The sequence below is a fragment of the Danio rerio genome, chromosome 11, assembly GCF_052040795.2.
Source record: "Danio rerio strain M-AB ecotype USA chromosome 11, GRCz13ab, whole genome shotgun sequence".
NCBI lineage: Eukaryota > Metazoa > Chordata > Actinopteri > Cypriniformes > Danionidae > Danio > Danio rerio.
This window is the reverse complement of record NC_141031.1, coordinates 23354710-23379413: the sequence shown is the minus strand read 5'-3', so window position 1 is coordinate 23379413 and position 24704 is coordinate 23354710. Positions and strand designations below refer to the sequence as shown.

General features: G+C 36.3%; 1 protein-coding gene and 1 long non-coding RNA gene across 5 annotated transcripts in view; both read right to left on the bottom strand.

Annotated features, from left to right (window-relative positions):
• The window catches only part of LOC147841777 (uncharacterized), a 384887-nt gene extending 380120 nt beyond the window's left edge, over window positions 1-4767 (bottom strand). Inside the window, exons 1-2 of the long non-coding RNA XR_015502612.1 lie at window positions 3138-4767; window positions 811-2056 (exon numbers count right to left, since the gene is read on the bottom strand). This is a non-coding gene — a long non-coding RNA (uncharacterized LOC147841777). The remainder of the gene's footprint in view (window positions 1-810; window positions 2057-3137) is intronic.
• Window positions 4768-8400: 3633 nt separating this feature from the next.
• Window positions 8401-24704, bottom strand: part of cdh4 (cadherin 4, type 1, R-cadherin (retinal)) — a 435407-nt gene continuing 419103 nt past the window's right edge. For 3 of the 4 annotated variants that reach the window (XM_087271794.1, XM_087271795.1, XM_087271796.1), the window contains 5 exons: window positions 19907-20143; window positions 17620-17853; window positions 14837-14976; window positions 14513-14677; window positions 8401-10263 (listed from right to left, as the gene is read on the bottom strand). In XM_087271794.1, the coding sequence (XP_087127920.1) occupies window positions 10057-10263; window positions 14513-14677; window positions 14837-14976; window positions 17620-17853; window positions 19907-20143 (983 nt within the window). In that variant the 3' untranslated portion in view covers window positions 8401-10056. 4 annotated transcript variants of the gene reach the window in all.

Sequence of the window (24704 nt, the reverse complement as noted above, 5' to 3'; positions counted from 1 at the left end):
GACTTTTTGTAAACAGCTTTGTTGATTAAATATGATATTGCATTAATGTGCATACATGCTTTATAAGCTGTAAATTAAAAGGTAAAGCCTATTTGTTGGGTTTATGACGCAGATCCAGGTCAACATCAGCGCTGGTTTGGCATCAACAAGTCTGTATCAGACAGCAATATTCTTCTTCCATTTGCTTCTTTGGAAAATATGTCTGTAGGCACGGGTTATACGTTATCGTCCCGCAAGTTAACAAGTAGGCCTATGTCTAGCAGTTGAACAAGGGGCCGATCACAGCTAACGTGCTTTTTCATTCCAAAAACGTTAGGCGCGCCACACTCCTTTTGAGTTGACAAGGGAAAAAAAGAAAAGAAGCGCAGTCCTCTTATGAAACGACTGAATCAGCTGGGTATCGATTGTGCAAAAGTGTTGCTTGCTGTCTGTGTTGTTACAATTGTAATATTTAATAATATTCTGATATTCAAGATATGTACATTTATACAGCTCTGGATAACTTGAAACAGCGATTAGACCTTCAGAGCGGTGTTAATGCGTCCTGAAGTAAAGCGAAATGGCTATAAACTCCAGCAAGATAGAGTGATTATATGCAGAGCCAAATACCTTTATCTTTAAATAAAGTATAATTATGGAAACTGTGTTCATCTTAACTGAAAGCTATGTCATGTTTGCTGGCCTAACGCATCATGCACCTGTCAGTCAGTCAGTGAGCCAGTCAGTCAGCACGTAACCCCAAAGGGTTAAACAGATAGGACACAACACTATACTGTTACAGAAATGTTTGTGCTGTTATAATCCACTTACCTTTTAATACGTTTTGGTGCGATTATAATCCGCTATTAAAAACAACAACAACAACAACAACAACACCAACAACAACGACTGAATGTTTTGAATGGGTAATGTAGCCGTGGAGGGACGCATTTTGGTCCCCAGTATGGAAGAATGAATGTAGCGGAAACCATGCTCTTTAAAAGTTCTCTCTAGTTGTTTTGACAACACAAACTGCTGCTCGTGGATGAGCCGAGTGCAAAACACTTGTGGCCGTTAGAAACCATTCAAAAGATGCCCCTCTTAACGCAAAAAAAAAAAAACGTATTCAATCGGCACCTTATGCAGCCAAACTAAAAATATATAAAATAATATTTTTAATCGGTCTACTGATACCATTAATCGGTTACAAACGCACCCTTTCGGTTAACGGTTAATCGATTATTTTAAGCATCCCTACTTACTTTAGTTTTATAAATTGTTTATTTATTTATATGTGACTTTAGTGGCATATTCATTTTAGTTCAGTGTTAAATAACAATATGCATTAAATACAGTTCAGTGAGTTATCTGTTTACTTTGCAGTTCAAATGAATTGAAATGGATAGAAAATAAATTGGAATTGGAATTTTATTTTGTCTGCTGACTTCAAGTTGTCAATATAACATGACACGCAATATTGCAATATATCACAACATTTATTGTATCGCGATATATTGTATCGTGACCCATGTACCGTGATATGTATCGTATCGTGAGGCCCTTGCCAATACACAGCCCTAATTTAAAGAGCCCCTATTATACATTAAATAGGGTCATATTTTGGTTGTAATTGTCTCCGACAACAGATTAATATGCATGCAAGGTCAAAAAAAACACTTTCATGGTCTTATAATATGCATTTATTTTTACCTAATTATCCCAGCGACTCCCATATAAATCGTTCAGTGATTCTTTTGTTCCCACACCCCTTTTTAGCGCGAAGCTAATCTGCGCTGATTGTACCGATGACAGCCTGTTGCGATTGGTCGTCACTGAAAGTGTTCAGCGCGAGACAGAGTGAAATGCCCAGCACAGATTATCAACAATATAGAAGTAGTCAGAGTGCATATAGTGTATGTTTGAGCATACCAGCCAACACTCCTGTTTTTCCCGGGAGTCTCCTGTATTTCAGACCCATCTCCAGCCACCCACTTTGTTATTTCAGAGCCCGAAACAAGCTTCATAATAGTTACTAACACCATAGTACATAGTACCCAGTTCTCAGTGTTATTCAGGACTAGGGTTGTAACAATATACCGGTATGACGGTTTACCACGATTTGAACGTGCACGATTATCATACCATGAACAATTGCATATCAACGGTTTTAACCCTTAAAGACCGAGACAGTCGCCCGCGGCTAAAAATAAGTATTGCTCTTAAATGTTTAATAACTTTTGATCCGCTGATCCGATTCATACAATTCAAAGATTGGCATAAAGAAGAGAATCTCAGCTTTCCAGTGCTGTATCACATAACATTCAGAGGCTCCGGACTTTCAGAGGCTCCGGAATCAGTGCGGTTACGTCATCAACATTTGACAACGCTGATTTGACAAAGAAACGCTCGTCACTGTGTCTCCGGACAAATCAGACATGATACATTGATGCATTGTCCCTCCTCCATGCCCAGATTGGTTCAAACTCGCTATATCACAACCAATAAGCATAGGTTTCGCTTTTGTTTGTGGACCAAGCTTTTTGAACAACACGGAATGAGAGATAGGCATACATTTATGCGCGGCTAAATAAAACGCAAAAAAAAAATGTTTTGCATGAAATAATTCTCATACTAAGTACTTTTGCATGCACAGCAGCACAGAAACATGACAAAACAGTGACACAGCAAAGACGAACTGCTGCTCTTGCTGTTTTCAAAAGACGCAAATGAAGATGCAGCTGTTTGTCTGCATTGCAGACAACCATATCCATATCCATATCCACAGACAACCATATCCATGCTGGCACATAAAACCTAAGGATGTTCCATATTGAATCTAGTTTCGTTATGTAACTATTTATAGTATAGTAAATATTTATATCTATTTTTTACTGAGGATTTGCACCATGTTTATTTGGACTTTATTTGGACTTTGACACATTATTTATTATTTTCTTATTTTTATTTGTTCATTGTAAGTGGTGTTGTTTATAGTAACTAAAAATATATTATTAGGAAAAAGTCAAATTTGCTTCACTGTTCTATTATTTTGTAACATTTGTAACATACCGTATACCGCGAAACCGTCAAACCGTGGTATTGTTTTAGACGATTATCATACCGTGAAAAATTCATACCGTTACAACCCTATTCAGGACACATAACAACGTAGTGTTATTCAGACACATCAACACAAACCTAACCGCCCCGGTCTCCTGGATTTTCAAGGACAGATGTTGGCAGGCATGTGTGTGCAGTTAAACACCAGCATATTGCTCTATTCTTAACCATGACACACATGTTGGCCATAGCAACGGCAAACAGCAGTGGAGCGCTAGCTCACAAATGCATTTAAATCCATTAACAAAGCAGCGCGTGTCACGTTTTCAACGTAGCTTTAGACGCGATAAGAGAATAAAAGGGTTAACCTGATACAGTACAAGCGGTTACCACTAACAAAACACAATTAAATGCATAATTTGCAAGCTAGAGAAAATGAGGCAACCATTTTAATTATTTACACTTATTTACACTGGTGAAATAGAGGAAGAAACTGATCCATGATCCAATGATCCAAGTACTGACATAGTCCCTTACATCAATACTCTTTTCTGATCCTTCCTTTAACTAACGGCGGATGAATACCCCATTGTGAGCATGTAGATTTCAGAAGCACTCAAACAGCACAAGGCTGGGCTACAATGCTGAGGTATTTTTGCAAAAATAGACCTCAACCACTAACTCTTCACAGTTTCATCTTCAGGTAGAGAAAATAACACTAACTTTCCCTCACACTTCTAATAATATCCAGCTGAGCATTGCATGAGTTGATTCAACTGGCGTCTGCTACAGTGTGTGTCTAGCCTCTTTTTTTTCTTTGCTACTGTGCTAGTGGACGGGGCCGCAGGTTTCCATTTTTTACGGGTTTCCACACGCAACAACTGGGCAGGACTTAAGTTTCGTATCCACGTCACGCAGAAACGGCTAAAGACTCGTTATCAAGACGATTCATTTGAAGTACAAGGAGTCGACTTTTTATAATTGAATCAATAATTTTAAACATTGTCTACTTTCAGATTTAAGCCTTAGCTGGATATTTCACTTAGTTCTGTTACACACTACAAAGAAGGTCATTCTCAAAAACCCATTTTTTTCAATGGGGGCTCTTTAAAAATTTAAATTGCTAAAAAAGCTTACATGTAGCTAATCTACTTTTGCCAAGTAGCTTTTAGCATAGCTTGCTACATTTCCCAGAGGGTAAACTACAATTTAAGTAGAGTAACTTGGCTAATAGCTTAGCTCACTGTTTCAAGTAGCTTGCCCAACACTGACACTGATTCAGACATTTAAGACAATATGAGGGCTGCACAAAATCAAAAAATGTCATGTTGATTCTGAATTATAGTTGACCACAAAACACATGGGGTGTCTTGAGTCACGGCTAAGTTTAAAAGTAAAAGTTTATCATTTGTTTGTGGTTTTAAGGCCTGTGACTAAGCATTTCAAGAGAGTTTGGGCACAGAAAAATTGTAATGTTTGGAGGTGAAACAAAGATTCATTATATTTAATGTTTCAAACAATTTATGCTGAAAAACATATTACTTAGAACTTGTCTTGTTTCTAAAGATTTTACTTACCCCACTCACTGGCAGATAATTTTGCTTATTTTAATGAAAAACTTTTCTTCTGAGGGTGAAAACAATACTTTTACTTGATCTAAGAAATTTTTCACATTTGGACTAGAAACGAGACAAAACAAAGAAAGAAAAGCTTTTTTTTTGCATTATGTTCATTTCTGGTGACTGGGCTGGCCTTTCCTGGAGCAGCTAGACCTTCTTTGCTTTCAGGAGCTTTGATGTGGAGGCTGAAGTATGAGGAGCGCTGCCCTGCTGGAGAATTTGCCCTCTCCTGTAGTTTGTAATGGGCAGCAAAATTGTTGGGTTGAACGCAGTGAATAAAAGCACAGGAGGGAACCAGCAGTCTGGATGCAGCTAACACACATTACTATGAGCTACAGTATTACATATTTCTTTATCACACACACTTTGTCTGCATTTTACTGATTTAAAGATGGCCATATCTAATGTGTAATCACTGACAAAAAATAACAAATTTTTAACCATTCTGACAAATAATACACCAACAAACAATAGACAAACAATATACCATTTCACAAAGATTATATATATATATATATATATATATATATATATATATATATATATATATATATATATATATATATATATATATACATACATTTCACTTGTGGGTGAGCAAGAAAATCACTGAAAATAAACATCACTTTCGAGTTGAGCAATCCATTTCATTTTTACATCACATACACTTACCATTTCCATTAAGCTTTACTCAAAATCCTCCTATTTACTCTGCCTCATGTGGTTCTAAACATTAAGTTGGTGTGTAACACAAAATAAGATATTTTGAAGAATGATGGAAGTCATTATCCACTGACATCCATTGTGGGAAGAAAATACTATGGAGGTAATTGGTTGCAATTTCCAAAATTATTTAAAACATATTTTGTGTTCAACAGAAGAAATAAACTTGAAATATTTGGAATAAATGGGGTGAGAGTAAATGATAGCCTAACAATTTTTTTTTTCATTTTTGGGTGAACCATCCCTTTAAATAAACTGCACTATTTAATTACATATGACATAACGTGTCAGGGCGATGCAGTGGCGCAGTAGGCAGTGCTGTTGCCTCACAGCAAAAAAGATGCTGGTTCGAGCCTCGGCTGGGTCAGTTGGTGTTTCTGGAGTTTGCATGTTCTCCCTGGGTTCGCGTGGGTTTCTTCCAGGTGCTCCGGATTCCCCACAGTCCAAAGACGTTGTAAAGGTAAATTGGGTAGGCTAAATTGTCCGTAGTGTATATGAGTGAATGAGTGTGTGTGTATGTGTGTGTGTGTGTGTGTGTGTGTGTGTGTGTGTGTGTGTGTGTGTGTGTGTGTGTGTGTGTGTGTGTTACCCAGAGATGGGTTGTGGCTGGAAGGGCTTCTGCTGCATAAAAACGTGCTATATAAGTTGACGCTTCATTCCACTGTGGCGACCCCGTGTTAAAAAAAAAGGACTAAGCCGAAAAGAAAATGAATGAATAACTTGTCACTAATGACAATCTATTATCATTGTGAATTCTACACACAGCCAATATAATTAACTTCACAAAAGCTTCCATGCACTGACCTGTAAAAGTGCAAGCATTTTTCATGACAAAATGCACTAAAAAGCTGGCTTTCACTGTGTAAGATGCTTTTAAAAATAGCAATATGTGTCAGAACAGAACAAAATGTCTGACTAATGAACAACACAGACTTAAAATTAAACAATATTGTAGATTGAACATGGGATAATTTCCCAGGTGAAAGTCTTCCATGCATAATTTCAGACAGACAGAATCATTTGCAACTTGACTTGACTTATCTTTTTATTATAATTATGAACATCATTTATGGTGACACAGTAGCTAAGTGGTTAGCACTTTCACCTCACAGCAAGAAGGTCACCGGTTTGAGGTGCCAACTGGTTCAGTTAACATTTCTGTGTGGAGTTTGCATGTTCTCCCCGTGTTCGCATGGGTTGCGTCCTATACTCCGGTTCCCCCACAGTCCAAGGACATGCAGTACAGTTGAATTGAATAAACTAAATTGGTTGTAGTGTATGTGTTTGAATGTGGGAGGGTATGGGTGTTTCCCAGTACTGGATTGCAGCTGGAAAGGCATCCGCTGTGTAAAACTGTTGTGTATAAGTTGGCGGTACATTGCACTGTGGCAACCCCTGATTAAAAAAGGGACTAAGCTGAAGGAATATGAATGAATGAACATCATTTACTTGTTTGCAAAGATACAATCTAAGCTATACAAGGCCTGGGTAATCATCAACAATCAGAATAACTGTATTTTGACAGCGAGCTGCACATGCATCTGTTCAGCAGGGTATGTGAATGTACATTTTTACATTTCATTCTAAGCGTTCATTCAGTGTCCACAGTTTAATTAACCATATTTAACCATTTTTGCTGAAATCATTACTGCAATGAAAAACAAGTAATGTGTATGATTCAGCGTAGCTTGAACTTACCTGATATGAAATGAGAACTACAGAGTCGAACATTTTTAATTAGGTCCTCACTCCACTCAGCTTCCTTTTAGCCAAAGACGTCTGCGGTTGGCATTAAAAGCAGTGTGGTGTACAGTAAAACAGAAAAAAGTTTTCTATCGAATTTGCCATCCTACCGCACAACATGACATCTAATCGGTCTCTTTTTGCAACCGGGAACCCGTGTGACGTCATGAGTGACGTAGGTTGGTAATTTGTCTATAGCTTCCTATTAAAAATATGAATTTAAAAGATATATTTGTGAGGGGTGTAATTATATATGCTGAGCACCGTATATAGTTCCTTTCAAGATAAAATCATAAACTGTTCAGAGAACTGAATGGCTAGAATAGTTTAGCAAAAATAAAGCATAAAAAGCAGCCGATTCATCCTAACAATAAAACAAATTAGATGAACATGTAAAGTCTCTCAAGAGAATCAATTCCTGTACCGTTTTCACTCTCATTACCCAAATGCGATTTCATACATTTTTATGCTCTTTAAATTTAATCCTCTCCCAGAGATTCATCATTAGTGGTGAGCCTCATGTTTTAATTATGCCATATGCCCTCTGAGTACACTGACCTTTCCCTGGGTCAGGAAAAAAAATTGCCTTATGGCTTATTTTAATCCATGTGAAGCTTCCTATCACATAAGTGTTGTCATCATCAGACAGAATGCTTCATTATTGTGTATGAAGGCAAATGTGTAGGAGGAGTACCCATCTAAAGTTATGTTAAGTCAATGTTAATTTAATGGTAATGCATGGAGATTCAGAAGTTATATTGATAATCACACTGCAATTCTGAAATGGCCTGATTTTTTAGGCCAAATCAGAAATCCCATACTCGATGTATATCAGCTAAATTCAATTGTCAATTGATGGCGTAATGCTCACTCATGTCCAAAAATCAAAAAAAAAAAAAAAAAAGGAACAGCTGAAAGAAACATGGCAGTATGAATGAGAAGAATTGAGATATGACCCTCCCAGCAAACAATTTTGTGTTTAATTTACGTCCAATAGACATCTAAATGTAGACAGCTTGGCTAAACTTGGGCTGTCAGTGAAAATCTAATAGACATCTAAGAATAGCCCAAAACTGTGTAGTCATTCATTTCTGTTTATTTGATAATTAGTCTAGTTTTGGCCTATTTTAGATGTCTTTTAGATTTTTACTGACAGCCCAAATTTAGCCTTGTTTTAGCCAAGATGGCTATATTTAGATGTCTATTAGACGTCTTTAAAAGCGAAAAAGCTTGCTAGGCCTATTACGGACAGGACAGAGACTGAGAATGGTTCATATTACATTTTTTAACCAAACTGTGATTGTTTATTCTCTAAAGCACATCCAATATTTGAGATGAATGGACAGAGAAATCAGTTACACTGAATGGTGAAGCAGGCATGACTGTGAGCTTCTCTGCAGACTTCATCCATGAACAGAATGTATGAGACAGACTTTTTTCAGCGGACAAGACAAAAATGAACTCAAACAACATAAAGTAAACCTAATAAAACATGAGACAGATGTGTAAAAAAAACCTAGAGATACAGAAATAAGCTTGCATACACACACATACACATTAAAACCAGCAGGCCCAGACACTGTCATTTAGCCCAACTCAGTACTTGAAGAGCAGCAAATGTTTCAAATAATACTTCAAACATAAGTATTTTACAGCATTTAAACATTTTTGAATCTTTTTTGTTTGTTTTTTATTTCTTTCAGATTATATTTATTCCGTATGGTGTATATTCTTTGCCAACTACTTTTCACATTCTGACCACAGAGGAACAAGTGCGAGAGATTTGAGACATTGTTTTGAAAGAAGTCATGCACGTATAATATTTTAATCAACTTATAAAGTTAGAAAAGGGGAATGTTCAAGACAAAAAAAGAGAAGGTTTCTTCTGATGCAATCCTTTTAGAGTCGGGTTTCTTCAGCCATCACTTTTAGTCACACTGTCTGGCAACTTGTCATGCCTAAATTACCTTTACAGATCGGAAACGCAACACAAAATCGTACAAGGCAGGCAAGAGTATGAGCTAAAAGGCATTCTCCAGTAATATTTTTCTTCTTTTAAAATAAAGAACTTGATTTTTTTTACACAACCATTACACAACATAACATTATATGGTCGTGGTCGGTCAAGTTTCAAAATAAAAATAACCAAAAAGAAAAGAAAAAGGATTTTTTTTTTGGTCGAATTGGTTCACTGTACTTTATACGCTCCAACTTCTCAAGGGAGAATGAGATTGCTTAAGGGAAGATGAGTCTTGTGTTTGTCAACAAAACATTCTCTGTTTCCTTTGTTTTCCACGTAGTAGTCAAAGAGGCGTTCTGCACCACTAATGCAGAGGTGAACGAAAAGCAGAAGGTAGCTGAGAGGAGCAGACAGGAACGGGGGAGTGTGCGCCCAACAGAAGAAACTTTTCAAAATGGCAACCGACCCTGAGATTGCAGGAGTCCGATACAAAACACACCACAAAAGGCACTTTATCAACAACAGTGCTTCTGTTCTACTGAAATTCAAGTTGAGAGAAAAAGTGTGTGTGGAGCTCTCATTAGTGATAAAGCGACTGGAAAAAAAACAAGTGTGCGCACTCGTTTTCTTTGATTCCTGCTCGCCGAGAGTTCGCTGTCCCCATCGCAACTCGATTCCATCTTGAGCCTTTAGGCCATCCGAGAGGAATGACAAAACAACACTGAAGAAACCACAACGCGAAATATTGTAAAAAGCCGTAAAATACTTGTGGATTGCAGCAAAGGTCCAGAGCAGGCTGCAGGGCAATATCCTCCCCTCTCCGTGCCTCCGTAGCGTGCAGAGGAACTTTTCTTGAGAGATAATCAGCCCACTTCGGAGGCTTGGCGTACAGCTTCTCGATAAAACATTCGAGATGCCAAAAGTCCCTCCTGGCCCCCTCTGTTCCCCTCCGTCTTCCTCTGGCTCGCACCTTCAGTCCTCCCCCCCTCCTCCGTAGAGGTCTGCCAGCTTTTTGAAGCGAGGACCCCAATCATTGAGGTAGTCGTAGTCCTGTTCCCCAGAGCTGGAGGAGTCCAGGGAGCTGACAGAGCCCGCTGTGGAGCCGCTGCCCTCGTAGTCGAACACCAGCAGGGAGTCGTAGGGAGGAGCGGTGGGGTCATTATCTGCTGCACGCAAACCCTAATAGAAGACACAGAGAACATAAAACACTGCTGTAAGGGGTCACATCAGGACAGGTTTCCTTGATCGTTTCAGATTAAAGATCTTGATGCACTATGAAACGCTGTGTAACTTCCTTCTTATTGGAAAGAAAAAGGTATTTTTTGTTACTGCCGTTTTTTTCTGCGTCGGATGAATCACATCATGTCTGTGTTTACTTGTCAGTGACTTTGTTTGACCAGTTCAGTGTTGTTCTTGTAGCTTTATAATTGTTAGATTCATTTTATTTCAGGTAGTTGCCAAGGCAACAGGTCAAATTTGAAGTACTTCAAGTACTAACATTGCTAAAGCTACATGTAAAGCCAATTCAATTGCACACACACATTCTATATGCTCTAGTTCAGAGATGCCCAAAGTAGGGCCTGCGGGCCAAAGCTGGCCCATTATAAACTTTGATTTGGCCCACCGTACTATCTGAGAGGAGAGTGAGAATGATAGAGAGGGTTGGTGCAAATGCCTTTAACAAAGTTTGTAATTTTTAATTTTATGTAATATTTTTGTTTGTCCTATTGTTGAGCTACAAAAAAGCAAACGGAAATTAAATGTTTTAACTAAATGCTGAAAATGAATCCGATTTTTTCAAATGTAAATACTGTCACTTGACTGACTATGTAGAAGACATTGGTGACTAAATCAAGGCAAAAACTAATTCTAACACTAATATACAGTAATTCTGTTATAAATTAGATTGTTCTGTTTTTACTGTAATTAGTGCATTATAAATGTAAAACAAATACTGTAATAATGTAAAGCAAAACATGTAAAGCAAAACATTAACATTACATTTTACATTAAATGTTATTAAATAAATTAGGAAATTACCCATGGTAGCTATATTTACCTTGGTTTTTGGCACTTTATAAGAAAAACGTTTGGGCACCCAATTCAATTCCAAATCTCCAAAATGGATGAATGGGGTATGTGCATACAGACTTTTGATTTTTCAGTTAGCCAGCCCAAGCGCTTCCGGTGAACATTCCAAAATCGCCACATTTAAGATCTGATGTCTTTAGAAATTTTCAACTTCCTGATAGACATATCAGGCACGTAGCCAGCTTAATGTAAGGGGTGATTCTTTTTTTCTCAAAATGTGGACCTTTTTGCAGTTATTCGCCTCATTTTCTATTTAATTTTTAGATTTAAATTCTACATTTTAAGCACTATTTTTCATCGGATTAGCCTGTGGGATGGTCATCATAATTACACTTTTTATGTACCAAAATATTGCCCTAAAATTTACAATGAAGAAAAATGAATTAATTTTTTTTATTTATAAAATTGATTATATCATTAAAAAAAATAGGAATTAAATTTTTTAATTAAAATCTGTAGCCTATTGTCAATAACAAGGCAACATTCCTCATCAGAATTTGGCTATTTGAATAATAAAAAGTTAAAACATAATACTAATAATAATAATAATAATAATAATAAAAGAGCTTCATGATTTGTCTAGCATCTCTTGTAAAAAGTACATTTGATTCATGGTTAAGAGCAATAGCCAATGTATTCAATATGATTTTAATATGGTCCTCTTTTGGTGCCTCATACTTTTTTACAATTCATTTTTTTTAAATAGAATAAAATTTACTTGTCAAATATTTTCTCTATTTAAAAACAATACAGTTTTGAAAGATGACTTCACTTACATCCGAGTGTATGTTTTCTTGCACTAGATGTTGAACTTATGAAAAATAATAGTTTGCATTGGTCAAAACTAATGTGACAGTCAACAGATCATTTATCTTGATCTTAAAGTCTTTCTCAATGGGTTATTTTCACAATTAATGATAGTGTCACAGACAAAATAGGACAAATGAGTTCATGTATGAGACAAATTCTGGACCTTTGTCATTGAGGGGTGGGTCTTTTGAAACACTAGCTGGGCATGTAGCCCATTGATGATTTTATTATTATTATTTTTTGTTATTGTTAATGATAGCTTATTTTTGACTGTTACTCAATTTTGAATGTAAGCAAAATTCTCAGCAGCCATCTTTGAAGCGCCTCTTGGGCATGCAAGTGGAACTTCTGTCTCTTTGAATGCAACTTCAAATGCTCCAAAACTGTTTACCGAGCTTAAAAATAAATTTCATATTTGGAATCACCAATGGAATTTAACAGCAACTGTCTCTTAAAGTTTGTTTTTTAAACTTTCAAAAAAAAAAAAAGACACTTGAAAGGAGCAAAATCAGACATCATCCTGTCAATCAAACTATGTAAATGTAATATGAACTAAAACATGATCACACTAGTACTCTATAGAAAACAATGCTTAGACTTTTAAAGATGTAGTGTGGCACATCCAGTGTACAACTTCCTTGCGGGTTTCACAGTACAAATCTGCACCATAGATTTTTTGCAAATTTATCAAATCATTATAAATTGTAAAATCCCAAGCTTGATTTTTCAGATGCATGAATTAAACTTAAGCAGACATGTTACAGTGCACCTTGCATTGAATAATTCCAAGAAGCTTATAAGAAACAAAGTCTTTCAAATGTTGTAGCTTTTGCAGGGAAATAGGACTTGGTGCTGTTTGATGCAGTTGACAGATTACAGTATGGGTGCATAAATTCAAAAAGTAACAGTGTCAAAATAAATGAATGTCTCACATCTCATGTAATCGTTCAATCAGCGTTTCAACTGCAGAAAAACAGCTTGTAAACAATGTCATGTAGTATTACATTTACCTCAGGCAAGTCATTCACTGTCCACAGCTTGTTAGTTTACTAGCGAAACAAACTGTGGAGAAGAATGTTTCTCTAAATATTTGCACTATATTAGCAGTACATTCATGGAATTTTGCGTAATCTGTACATGTTTAAAAAAAAAAAAAAGGTACACGGTGTTACAAATAATGTTCCTCAAGGAACAGTTTTGTACCTTTGTAAAGTTGTACCTATTATGGAACAGAAAAGAACTCTTATGATACTGTTCTGTACCTTTTATGGTACAATTAAAATGACGGTAAACAATTATTCTCATATAAAAGGTACATTAGTTTTGGACAACTCCTTCTTTATTACAAAATCTATGAAAATAAACATGACTTGAAAGGCAAAGTGATTTTATAAATAATTTTCATATAAAACATGAATCATTTAAAATTTAAAGAAACTCATAAACATTAATTAGGTTCTATAATACAAAACAACTGGTACAACAAAACTTTAGATATGTAATATAGATATGTAAAATAGAGATGTAAAACTAATCAAACATTGTGCATATCTCATTAAATTACTTTCGCAGAATTTTATTTCTATTTTAAAATTAGGTAAATTAAATGAACTTTTAAGTGATTACAAATGTATTGTGTGAAAATTGAAGAAAAAAATGTATCATATTGTACATGAGAGAATGTATTTCTATAATTCTTGTGAAAAGAGTTGAGAAATCTTTGAGCAAAAATAGTTCTTTAGATTTATTTTCAAGTATTTTTTATTCTTTATAGTAAATTGAAAAGATGCAATTACTCAAAAGAAACTTAAAAAAATATTGTTTAAAAATATATTTGATGTGTTCTTCATTGGTAAAACATTGTACCATTTTTTCTGAGAGTGTACAGTAAGTGATATTTGAACTATTTATTGCATATGTTTAATTAAATCTCAATGGAAATCCAGAGTGTAAATGATGTGATAACGTGTGAAATTGTTAATGTAATGAGTTTATCTACTCACATCTTGAAATTCATGTAAAACGTATTGATTCTATAACAAATAATACAAAAATAGCACAATCCCAGTTTGTGTGTGAAACATGTTGTATATTCTAGTGTGTAGCTCCAGCTACTCTGCATATCTTAAGGCTGCCTAAGGTTGGGAAAGAGTTGCTTAGGTATATTTTAACAAGATTAAGTTTTAATACATCACACTTTGTTTTACACAGAATTTAATATATATTCTTATGTGAAGTCTACTTACAATTATTATTTTTTCTTTGTCCCAGAAGGCTCAAAAGTAGAATAATAATAATAAAAATGGTTTAATTCTAAAGGTTCAAGTTGGTGTTAAATCACAAATTCTGAATTATTTCCAAAATAAACAGATTATACTGTAAGTTGACTCCAGGGAAGGAAATGATGACCTCTTTAAGAACGGCTTTGCAAATAAACACTGTTTTTTCCTCTACCACTCTGCAGGCATTAGTCAGAATTAAGGCCTAACTAGATTATGTTCTAAGATAAGAAACAGAGGGCACATACGTCAGTGATGAACTCCCCGATGTCTCCTGGGTGTGGTACCGTTGGCCGGACAGGATACTGAGATTCTAGGATAACGGGTCTCTCGTCCACTCTCCGCACACCTGCAGGCTTGCTCATTATGTGATCTAGAGACTCGGGCTGCTGCAGCTGACTGAGGTCATAGTCCTGCAGCAGAAATAAAAATATAGCAGCGCGGGTCTGAAACAAGGTCAGAAACGCTCTTGAAACAGAAAAGAAGCGGCAGCAAACTATTGAAAATTTAAAAACAGCCTTGACTTGTCAATCGATAAAAACACATACTGTACTGCGGTGTGTGACACTAACCTGATCTTCCTCTCCTCCTCCCTCTTCATCATACTTCAGAATGTTATCTCTGACGTCATCCTCAGGGTCGATCAATAAGGGTTTTGTCTGACGCTCTTTCTCCCTTCGCTTCACCCACACCACGAAGAACAGAACCATACCTTTCAAAACAAACAGAGGTGTCAGTCACCTGTTTTCTGACTTTGACAAAGCATCAGATGCACATGACTTATTTAGTGCCCAAGGCAAAATAAGACATGACTAAAGAATACAATACAAACACATTCTGACATTCAAATATAACAACTACTAAGTTAAAATGTGTCACGTCTAAGCTAGGTTCGTCTACATTAAAGATTTGGGGTCTATAGGCTCCGATATACTTCAAATTAGGTTCCATTTCATTCTTCGTTTGAGGGCAAAAAGAAGTTTGAAAAGGCTGAGTGACAGTATGCTGTTTTTGAACGCCCCCATGCTGCAGTAGGTGGTGTTATAAATGTGTCATGCTGCTCGCGTGTACCCCACTGGAACATGAGAGCACCAAATCTTTATATTGTTTTATATTGCTGCGTACAGACACAGAGGAGCATCGCCAGTGTGCGTACACTCATAGAAAATAGTGTTTAGACCTTAAAATAAAAAGTACTCCACTTCGGAGTCCTTAATTTCTCGAGCTATTGTACAGCTGCAGTTACATCTCAGCAGGCACAGGATTTCAGCATGTGTGGAAATGAAAATTGGGTTGATGTCAGAACCCAATATCAGACTGACACCAGTGTCCAATCTTTAATGGTTGATCTTCAAAATCAACCAAATATCAAGGTCTAATGATGTTAAAGCTTGACTTTGTGTGGACATTACTACTATCAGACATTGGATTTTGGTTGCCATACCTGATGAATAAATCAGTATTTGTTGTCAATATGACATTGGTTTAAGATGTTGGCTTTCCAACACCTAAAATCAACCAAATATCAACATCATTAGATGTTGTTATTCTGGACATAAAATACCATTGTACTTTGATGCTGGCTAGACACTGAATTGTGGTCATCTGACATCACAAGCTAAATCAAACCTAATATTAACGTCTCATGACGTGTGCCTGCTGGGATCTGCTTTGTAATTTGATGGTTGCTCAAAAGAAAAAAAAAAACTCCCCCCAAAAGTTTGTTTTGGTGAGCTGTTTCGAAATGCTGAAATGAACTCAAAATAAACTTTGTTATGGCCAGATTTTGTAAAAAAATGAAAATTCTTTCATTATTTACTCACCCTTTACATGTTTCAAACCCGTTTGAAACAGGTTAAAAACAAAAGAAGATGTTTTGAAAAAAGCTACAAACCTGTAATCATTAAATTCCATATAATTAGTTTTTCTTACTATGGAAGTCGATGGTTTACAGGTTTTCAGCTTTCTTTAAAATATCTTCATTTAGTGTTCAACAGAAGAAAGAAACTCATAAAGGTTTAGAAACACTTAAATAGTGAGTACATTTTAATCTTTGGATGAACCATCTATTTAACGATTTTGGCCCGTTGGCATTTCTGTGTGATTTCTCCCTGTGTTTGCGTGGGTGTCCTCCGGGTGCTCCTAATTCCCCCAGTCTAAAGACATGTGGTATAGGTGAAATTAATAAGCTAAATTGGCTATAGTGTATGTGTGTGAATTCAAGAGTGTGTGGGTTTCCTAGTGTTGGGTTGTGGCTAGAAGTAGATCAGCTGAATAAAAACATATGCTACATAGGTAAGTTGGCAGTTCATTCCACTGTGGCAACCCCTAATTAATGAGGGGACTAAGGCAAAAAGAAAATGATTTTGGTCTGATTCAAGGCTTGTCAACTTTTTGTATAAAAAGCACAGCACTTGTACTCAATTGTGATGTCGAACAAGACTATTTATAAGTCTTGTTTTGTCCCCTGATACCCACAATAGCCAATTGATTTTTTTCAGCCACGTGACCTGGCAAGCAAAACAATGGGCTGTAATGGCAGCTTACACTGAAATCTCCATAGGAACACAGCACAAGCTGATCAGATTTTCTTTTGTTTCAAGCTATGGAAAAGTGGATCATGTCAACAGAACAAAAAAGAGATCTGAATGCAAAAATAAATTTTGGGTCCTTGCAATCCATATACCACATCAGCCATTAAAAACCATCAGATCCCCAATTCTGAGATGTTTACATCCATCTTGTAAAATAAGCTGAAACAACACAGTTTCAGAGATTTTTTGGGACTACTTAATTGTTTTATGTTCAATCCAGATAAAGTTATTTTAATTGTTGGGAGAACTTTATTTTATAGTGTATAGTGTGTAAATGTCTGCTTTTACATTATATTTGCTGTCTTCTTTTTTTGCTTAGAATAGTATTTGCTGTTAGGGATCATTTTCTGTTCAATTCTGCTATTCACACTTTGACTTTACATTTATTTAATCTTTAAGTGAACCACCTAAAGCTTCACAAATGGATATCACATGTTTTATTTTATAACGAAACATGTGAAGTGCTGTTTAATAATAATAATGAAGTCCAATTCAACAAAACCAAATATATTGACAGTTTTGTTTTACCATGCGAGATGCTGTGGGTCTCCCACAAATCACCAAAGTAAAAAAAGATAAAGTTTAGGATGTTGATAATGCTGAGAAAATCTTGACTGAAAGTTAAATGAAAATTAATAATCAACAATTAAATGACAAGTTGAACGGTTATTAATCTCCATTTACTAATGTTGTTGAGATTTGGTTTTGTTGCAGTCTCTGGATGAACCATCCATTAATAAATCAAACCATCCATCACTTACTGAGCAGTATAATGATACAGATGAGGATGGTGATGATGGCTCCAGTTCCCAGCCCAGCCACAGTCACAGCACCGATCACAGTGCAATCTCCGTTTTCATCACAGGGACACACTTTGACCTTCAGGACGGAGGTGTTGGACAGGGGAGGGTTTCCAGAGTCAGAAACTAAAATGGGGACTCTGTACATGCCTGCCTCTAGGTAGGGGATCCGCAGTTTCAACTGGGCATAATTACCTAAACAGATGTAATAAATTAAAATCAAAATTCAACATTTGAGGACATGAACACGCATTATTTCCAGAAATGATCTACTGCACTAATATTGTAACAATAATGTACTGCAGAATTATTAATAATTAAAACTTCATTTTAAAGAAATAATCCCATAATTCTTTAGTTAAAAAAAAAAAAAAAACTTAACAAAAATAACAGCATCTGAGAAAAATGTAACTTTCGAAATGCCATTTTTGGTACAAACTTAATATGTTTTGGTTTCATGTTTTTAATTAATATGATATGTCTAAAAAAAAAAAAAACATGCTAGATATCTAAAGCACATAACAATGACTACAAAATTAGAAAATTAAAACACTTCTACTAGTCCAAAGTTATTTTATGTTCCCTCAGTTTCTCTTTTCAATATGACCTTTATTATTAATTCCTTAGTGTATTAGTCCAATTAAAACAAGTCAATCTGAATGGTAACTGGGTTTAAAAAAAATAACCCTCAGGTTAATCATTTTTAATATATTATAACAACTGCTTTACTTAAAGAGAAACATATCAATTAAAATGAAATGTATTATGTATACTTTTTGTCCTAATCATAACACTTGCTTTAATCTTTATATCCTTTCTGTCATGGCCGTCTTCCTTCAGGTCAATTTTGACCAATTTACAACTTAAAACATTCATAAATATCGTGTTTTAAATCTGATTGCCTCAAGGCCTCATGATATCACCCACACTATAGGCACTTGAACATATAAAAGTGATGATCATCTCTTTCATTGAATGTTTAGTGGTTCAATCAACCTTGTCACACCTGTGGTGTTCCCGGTCAAAAGTGACGGCCCGACAGAAATCATCCCCATACACACCACCCCAACTCACAAACCCACCCACTCACTCACTCACTCACTCACTCACTCACTCACTCACTCACTCACTCACTCACTCACTCACTCACTCACTCACTCACTCACCCACTCACTCACTCACTCACTCACTCACTCACTCACTCACTCAACCACCCACCCACCAACCCACTCACTCAATCACTCACTCACTCACTCACTCACCCACTCACTCACTCACTCACTCACTCACTCACTCACTCACTCACTCACTCACTCACTCACTCACTCACTCACCCACTCACTCACTCACTCACCCACTCACTCACTCACCCACTCACTCACTCACTCACTCACCCACTCACTCACTCACCCACTCACCCACCCACTCACTCACTCACTCACTCACTCACTCACTCACTCACACTTCAGAGTGGACAATGTCTTTAGCAGGTAAACATCTCTTTTACATTCTTGTGCAGATCCCGGAAGGATAACTATTTTACGTTTTGTCAGTTTAGTGGTTAATTCGTACAAGTTCAATTCATACAAATTTCTTTCTTTCACAGAGTCTAGCAGGAGCACTTTTAGCTTAGCTTAGCATCAATTACTTTATTGGATTGGACAAAATATAACTAGTGCTTGATTTTTGTCCATACACACCATCAATATTCTCAGTCACTATTCCCTACATTAGTACACAAATAAATGATCCAATTGAAGGACTTAATGAAAATTCAAGCACCCGGTAGACAGGAAAGGATGCAGTTTTGTTCGTGCTTTGCTGATTGATAAATCATTCAAATGGATTAAAATTTCAATTTCTTTGGTCAGACTCTAAAATTATTATTTTAGCGAGCTGTCTGTTGGTAATGAAACAAAGTATTTTGATTTATTTCTGTCATCTATTGTTCATTTTGTAATAATTTTCAGTGCCTATTTGTATTTTCACTGCAGTTAATTTATGTCTAATTCTATGAATTTATATTAAACACTACTTTAAGACATTGTCCACAGCTAAAGAATGTTAAATTTTTTTTTGTGCTAATTTAGGAGCAGTTAACACAGACCGGTCAATTTTGACCAGGAACACTAAATTAAGGGGCAGGATGTGAGCACGACAGGAGGGATATTGTTGAATTGTAAAACATGTTGAAAACTTGGACCTGTTAAGAACAGTCAATTTGTAATACGTAAAATCCAAATCTAACCATTCAGGCGTGAAATGGTCCAATTTCGACGGGCAGAAGAGGGGTAAGAGGGCAGCTCAAAGACATAAGGGCCAGCATTGGGTTCTGAATCTAAATCCGAGGCTGTGATGTTGACTGGATATCCATGTCGTGACCTCTCGCAAACCAGAGCCTCTTGAGGAACCAAGACGGGCACATTGTCATTCACATCTATCAAATAAATCTGGAGTGTACCAGTTCCTGTGGCAGGAGGGGAACCTATGAAAGAGGAAAGAGGATAGCGATAGTCAGAGATTAGGCTCGTAAAGTTTATATATTTGTCCTGAATACTCTCAGTTGTGTCAGGTATAAGAAATGATAACTGCACATAAATATTTCACATAGCTGTTTTCTCTTTAATAGAGCTGGGCTCGTTCTCAGAGGACAGATATGTGTAATAACTTTGCCTGAAGAAACAGACACATCTGCACCCTACAGCTGAGTGTGAATCAAAGAAAAACCACACCGTGCAGAGGCCAGATATACACCTGCTCACTCTCACAACACAATCCGCCATCACAGACGAGGGAAGCATTTGTGGAAAACATGGCTGTTTTATTCCCAAAGCTCTGACTGAGTAACAGGCTACATATTATAAAGATTGATTCTGTCAAATTGTGTTACTAGAAGGTCCGATATCAGTCTAAAATACAAGCCGTCAACCCCGGACGTCTGTATCAACTGCTAGACAAAATGCTAGTCCCTAAAGACATATTGATTCAGGCCAACATGCTTTTGTTCAGGGAGGACGCCTGACAAGGCCTGCCACTACACACACATTTGAAAACTTCAGGGAAAAACACACCAAGACAAGCAGATGGCCTGGTCGATTTGCTAATCATACCAATCTCCCCTGAAGTTTTCTGAGCTTGTGAAGTGATACCCCACGTTAAACCATTTGAGTATCTTCATTACATAGAGACTAGCTAAAAAGTAAACATGCAAATAAGGTAAGTTTATTTATATAGCACATTTCAAACACAATAATTTAAAGTGCTGAGGAATCAGTTTTTTGTTCAGTGAACATCTGTAGTGAATTGAGGTCCTTTTAGTGATTTACAGACAAGTAATAATACTTTAAAATCTATTCTGAATGTAACTGGCAGCCAGAGTAAAGACCTGAGGGCTGGTGTGATATGCTCTGACTTTCTGGTTCTGGTCAGAATCCTGGCAGCAGCGTTTTGAATGAGCTGCAACTGTCTGGCTTTCTTTTTGGGAATGCCAGAGAGGAGGCTGTTACAGTAATCCACCCTGGTGCTGGTAAAAGCATGAACAAGTCCCCACTAAGAACAAAGCATCTAATTCTTGCAATGTTTTTGAGATGATAGCATGCTGATTTACTTACTGCTTTGACATGACTACTGAAACTCATATCTGACTGCAGAATAACACCAGCATTCTTGACCATATTTTTGTTGTTTGACTAAATAAACAGATTTGGAATGCTAATTAAATATAAAATCTAATTCATTTGAGTGAATTGGAATGTCCTGAATATCCCAGTTCTTCATGCAATATGCATGAAATAAGTCATTTACACAAACTGATTTGTCATAAACGGTTCTCTCCTATACAGCTTTTAAATGTCATTACAGTAATTCAGTTTAGACACAAAAAACACACACTTGTATCTATCTTTATAGCGACTTTACATAGATCTAATGATTTTCATACTGTACAAACGATATATTCTATTCCCCCATACATTTAACCTCAAACACTGACATTTTTAAAATACTTGATCCTCAGTGATTTTTGAACTGTTTTACTGAACAATATAGCAAAAAATAAAAAAAATACTGTTTTTTTAAAAAAAAAACATCATTAAGAAAGAAATAATAATAATAAAGGTTCCACCAAATTTTTAGATGCTAGTATCACTATTGTTTATTTTTAAAATATCTAGTGTGCTTCAGAACAGTGACAAAAAAACAGTCACGTCAACCCATACTTCAGTTTTTCATCAAATCATAGAAAATCAAATGCTTCCTAGTATCTGACATGCCCCGCCCCCTTCAAGATGCTTCTCATTTGCTTTACATTTGATGCACTTAAGCTAAACTACTCCCACTGGCAGAGTGGTGATAAAACAAAATGTTATTGGCTGTCTTTTAAAAGGGGGACGAGCTACACTATGTCCCACCCTCTCTTTGTGTTTCGGTTGAGATTACGTTAAACATCAAATAAAAATGCACATTTTACAGCACTTCCTGGGACCTTTAAAAACATCAACAATGGTTGTTTTTATAATGTGGAAATTGTATTACAGAACATTGTCTTTAATATTGGAAATAAATCAATTGGACCAAATGTGCCCACAACGTAAAGAATCCAATTACACGTGCAGACATACAATTCTCAAATAAGTCGATCTGAAAATTCTGATTAATTCTAATGAATCTGTTAATTCCATCTCACATGTTGTGCTGAAAATGTAATTTATTCTAGTAAATCAGTTCATTGAAATTAATCATCCATATTATATCTTGATGACTTTAGTAAACTGTTTTCATGTAAATAAAATTACTTCTTCAATTTAGTAACGTAAAATGTTTTTGTTGTATTTAGTAGAAATGATTATTTTCAAGCTTTGATGGTGTATTGTACATCATTCCTATAATCACGCTGCCTCTAACTTGTATACAGTTAGCTTCTTTTTGTTTGCTAATTAGTGATTTAATAGAGTAGCTTGACTGTACTTCAAATACCTGATTGACATTGTGGCAACTATAATTAAAGCTCTGGCAACTTACACGATTGGAATCTGCTATCTTTGACCAATTTAATGTTACGGTATCCAAAGTCTCATTATGGTCTGTGATTTCAAGTCAATAACAGAGGCATTTGTTTTGTTTGTCTGGAAGGCTGCTTTGCAAAAAGTGCTCTTGAAGTGTTGCCATGTCCTCTTTTTATGGTCCAGATAGGCTTAAGGAATCTAGTGTATGTTGTTAATATTAATGTAGATGCTGGTTGTGATATTTTGATCGGTGGCTTACTTATTACTAAGATAAATTTTTAAGTTCATGTTTATATGGGATTGTACTTTGCTATTATTTCTAGCCAGATCTGGATACAATAATGATTCAACATGTACCACGTTCACTGTGATTTCTTCCACCGTGCATTTAGAAGAGAGAAATATTAAAGTAATACTTAACCATATGTGGCTGTCACTATATGCATTTATTGGAGGTTAATTTGGTTGTTGAATTGTAAATTACAGATTATTGTCTCTACAGAGCAGGATTAAGAACTAAAAGGTGAAAAAACAACAACATGTAGCTGCAGTGTAGGACATTTATATGACAAAAACTGCACCTAAACTAAGGCTACAAGCAGCAACGAAAGGTACCTCACACCCAGCCTCAATGCCTCCTGGTGGCTTTAGGATGACAAAGAACAGTGGATAATAATAATTTGAGCAATATATATATAAAAACAGAGATAATCATTAATTTATGCCAAACATCCTTCTGTCAGCAGGTGGCGCTATGGCTGTGACTTAAGGAAGCTCATCGAATGTGAATTTTCAGGCAGATCAGACATTGTGTGGCCGAGTTATAAGTACTTTCTCCCCAATTGAGAAACACTGAACTTTGTAAGTCCACCACGGACACAATAAACTCTAGGTCAGTGGTCCTCAACCATCAGTACCGGTCTGTGGATTAATTGGTTCTGGGCCGGAAAAGTAATGATTAATTTTTTCTATTTTATTTATTATCTGAGTCTAATTGATCTTTTATTTTGAAAAGTCTTTTATTTTGAAAAAAAAAATATCATATTCTCTCAGTTACATCTTGGTCACTTGAGTGCCCAAATTTAACTGACATGCAGCAAAATGCAAACAGACATCTATGGAAAGCTTCTTTGCTAAGGGGAAAAGGCTCAGTGAACAACCCAGGAACTGCCAAGGAATAGATCTGCGCACAAGACGCGCACTTCCAGACCAGACCAAACACACCCAGTTGAATGAATCCTGTGAGCGCACCGAGAGTCACATGACAAGAATTGACCAATTAGCTTCAGCTTGTATGGAATATACACATTTCAATAAAACTAATTATTTCAGACAAACACAGAACATCCAAACACTGCAGTGCTTTGTAATTTTTCCATAAATAAAACTTGTAAGAGTGACAGCTATGTTTTGTCAGCTTGTCTTCCTCTTAGAAAATCTACGAATAACCTCCAACCAAACAGCTCCTTGCCCCCCAACCCCTCGGTCCGCGGTAAAATTGTCAAGCGTTGAGCAGTCCGCAATTATAAAAAGGTTGAGGACTACTGCGCTAGATCTTCACACTTTAACATCACAAAGGCCTTTGGATTAGACTGACAAAACTTGGACTTGATCTGAAGAAATTTCTAGGAAAGTTTGCCACAGTGTAAAACATGAAATTTCCTGTTGCCAGCAGGTGGCGCTATGACTGTAACTGGATATTGGCATGTAAACATGTTTAGGTCAGGACTCTTATCAAATGTGTGAATTTTGAGGTAGATCAGACCTGAGTTATAAAAACTTCCTGTTTCATGGTGAAACATCAAAGATTGTGAGGCCGCCACGGACACGCCCTTTGACGAAAGCTCTCTTTGCAATTCAACATCACCAAGGCTTTTAGATGACAACAGCCAATTTAGGTGTTGATCTAATAAAATCCCCAGAAATAGTTTGTTAAAGTACAATGCCTGGAAATGACAAAAACTTCCCTTTTTCGCAGAGGAAGTTAAAAATATCTTTCTGTTGGGTTTGAGATTTCGCTCCAAGACACTTTTTTGTAGGTAT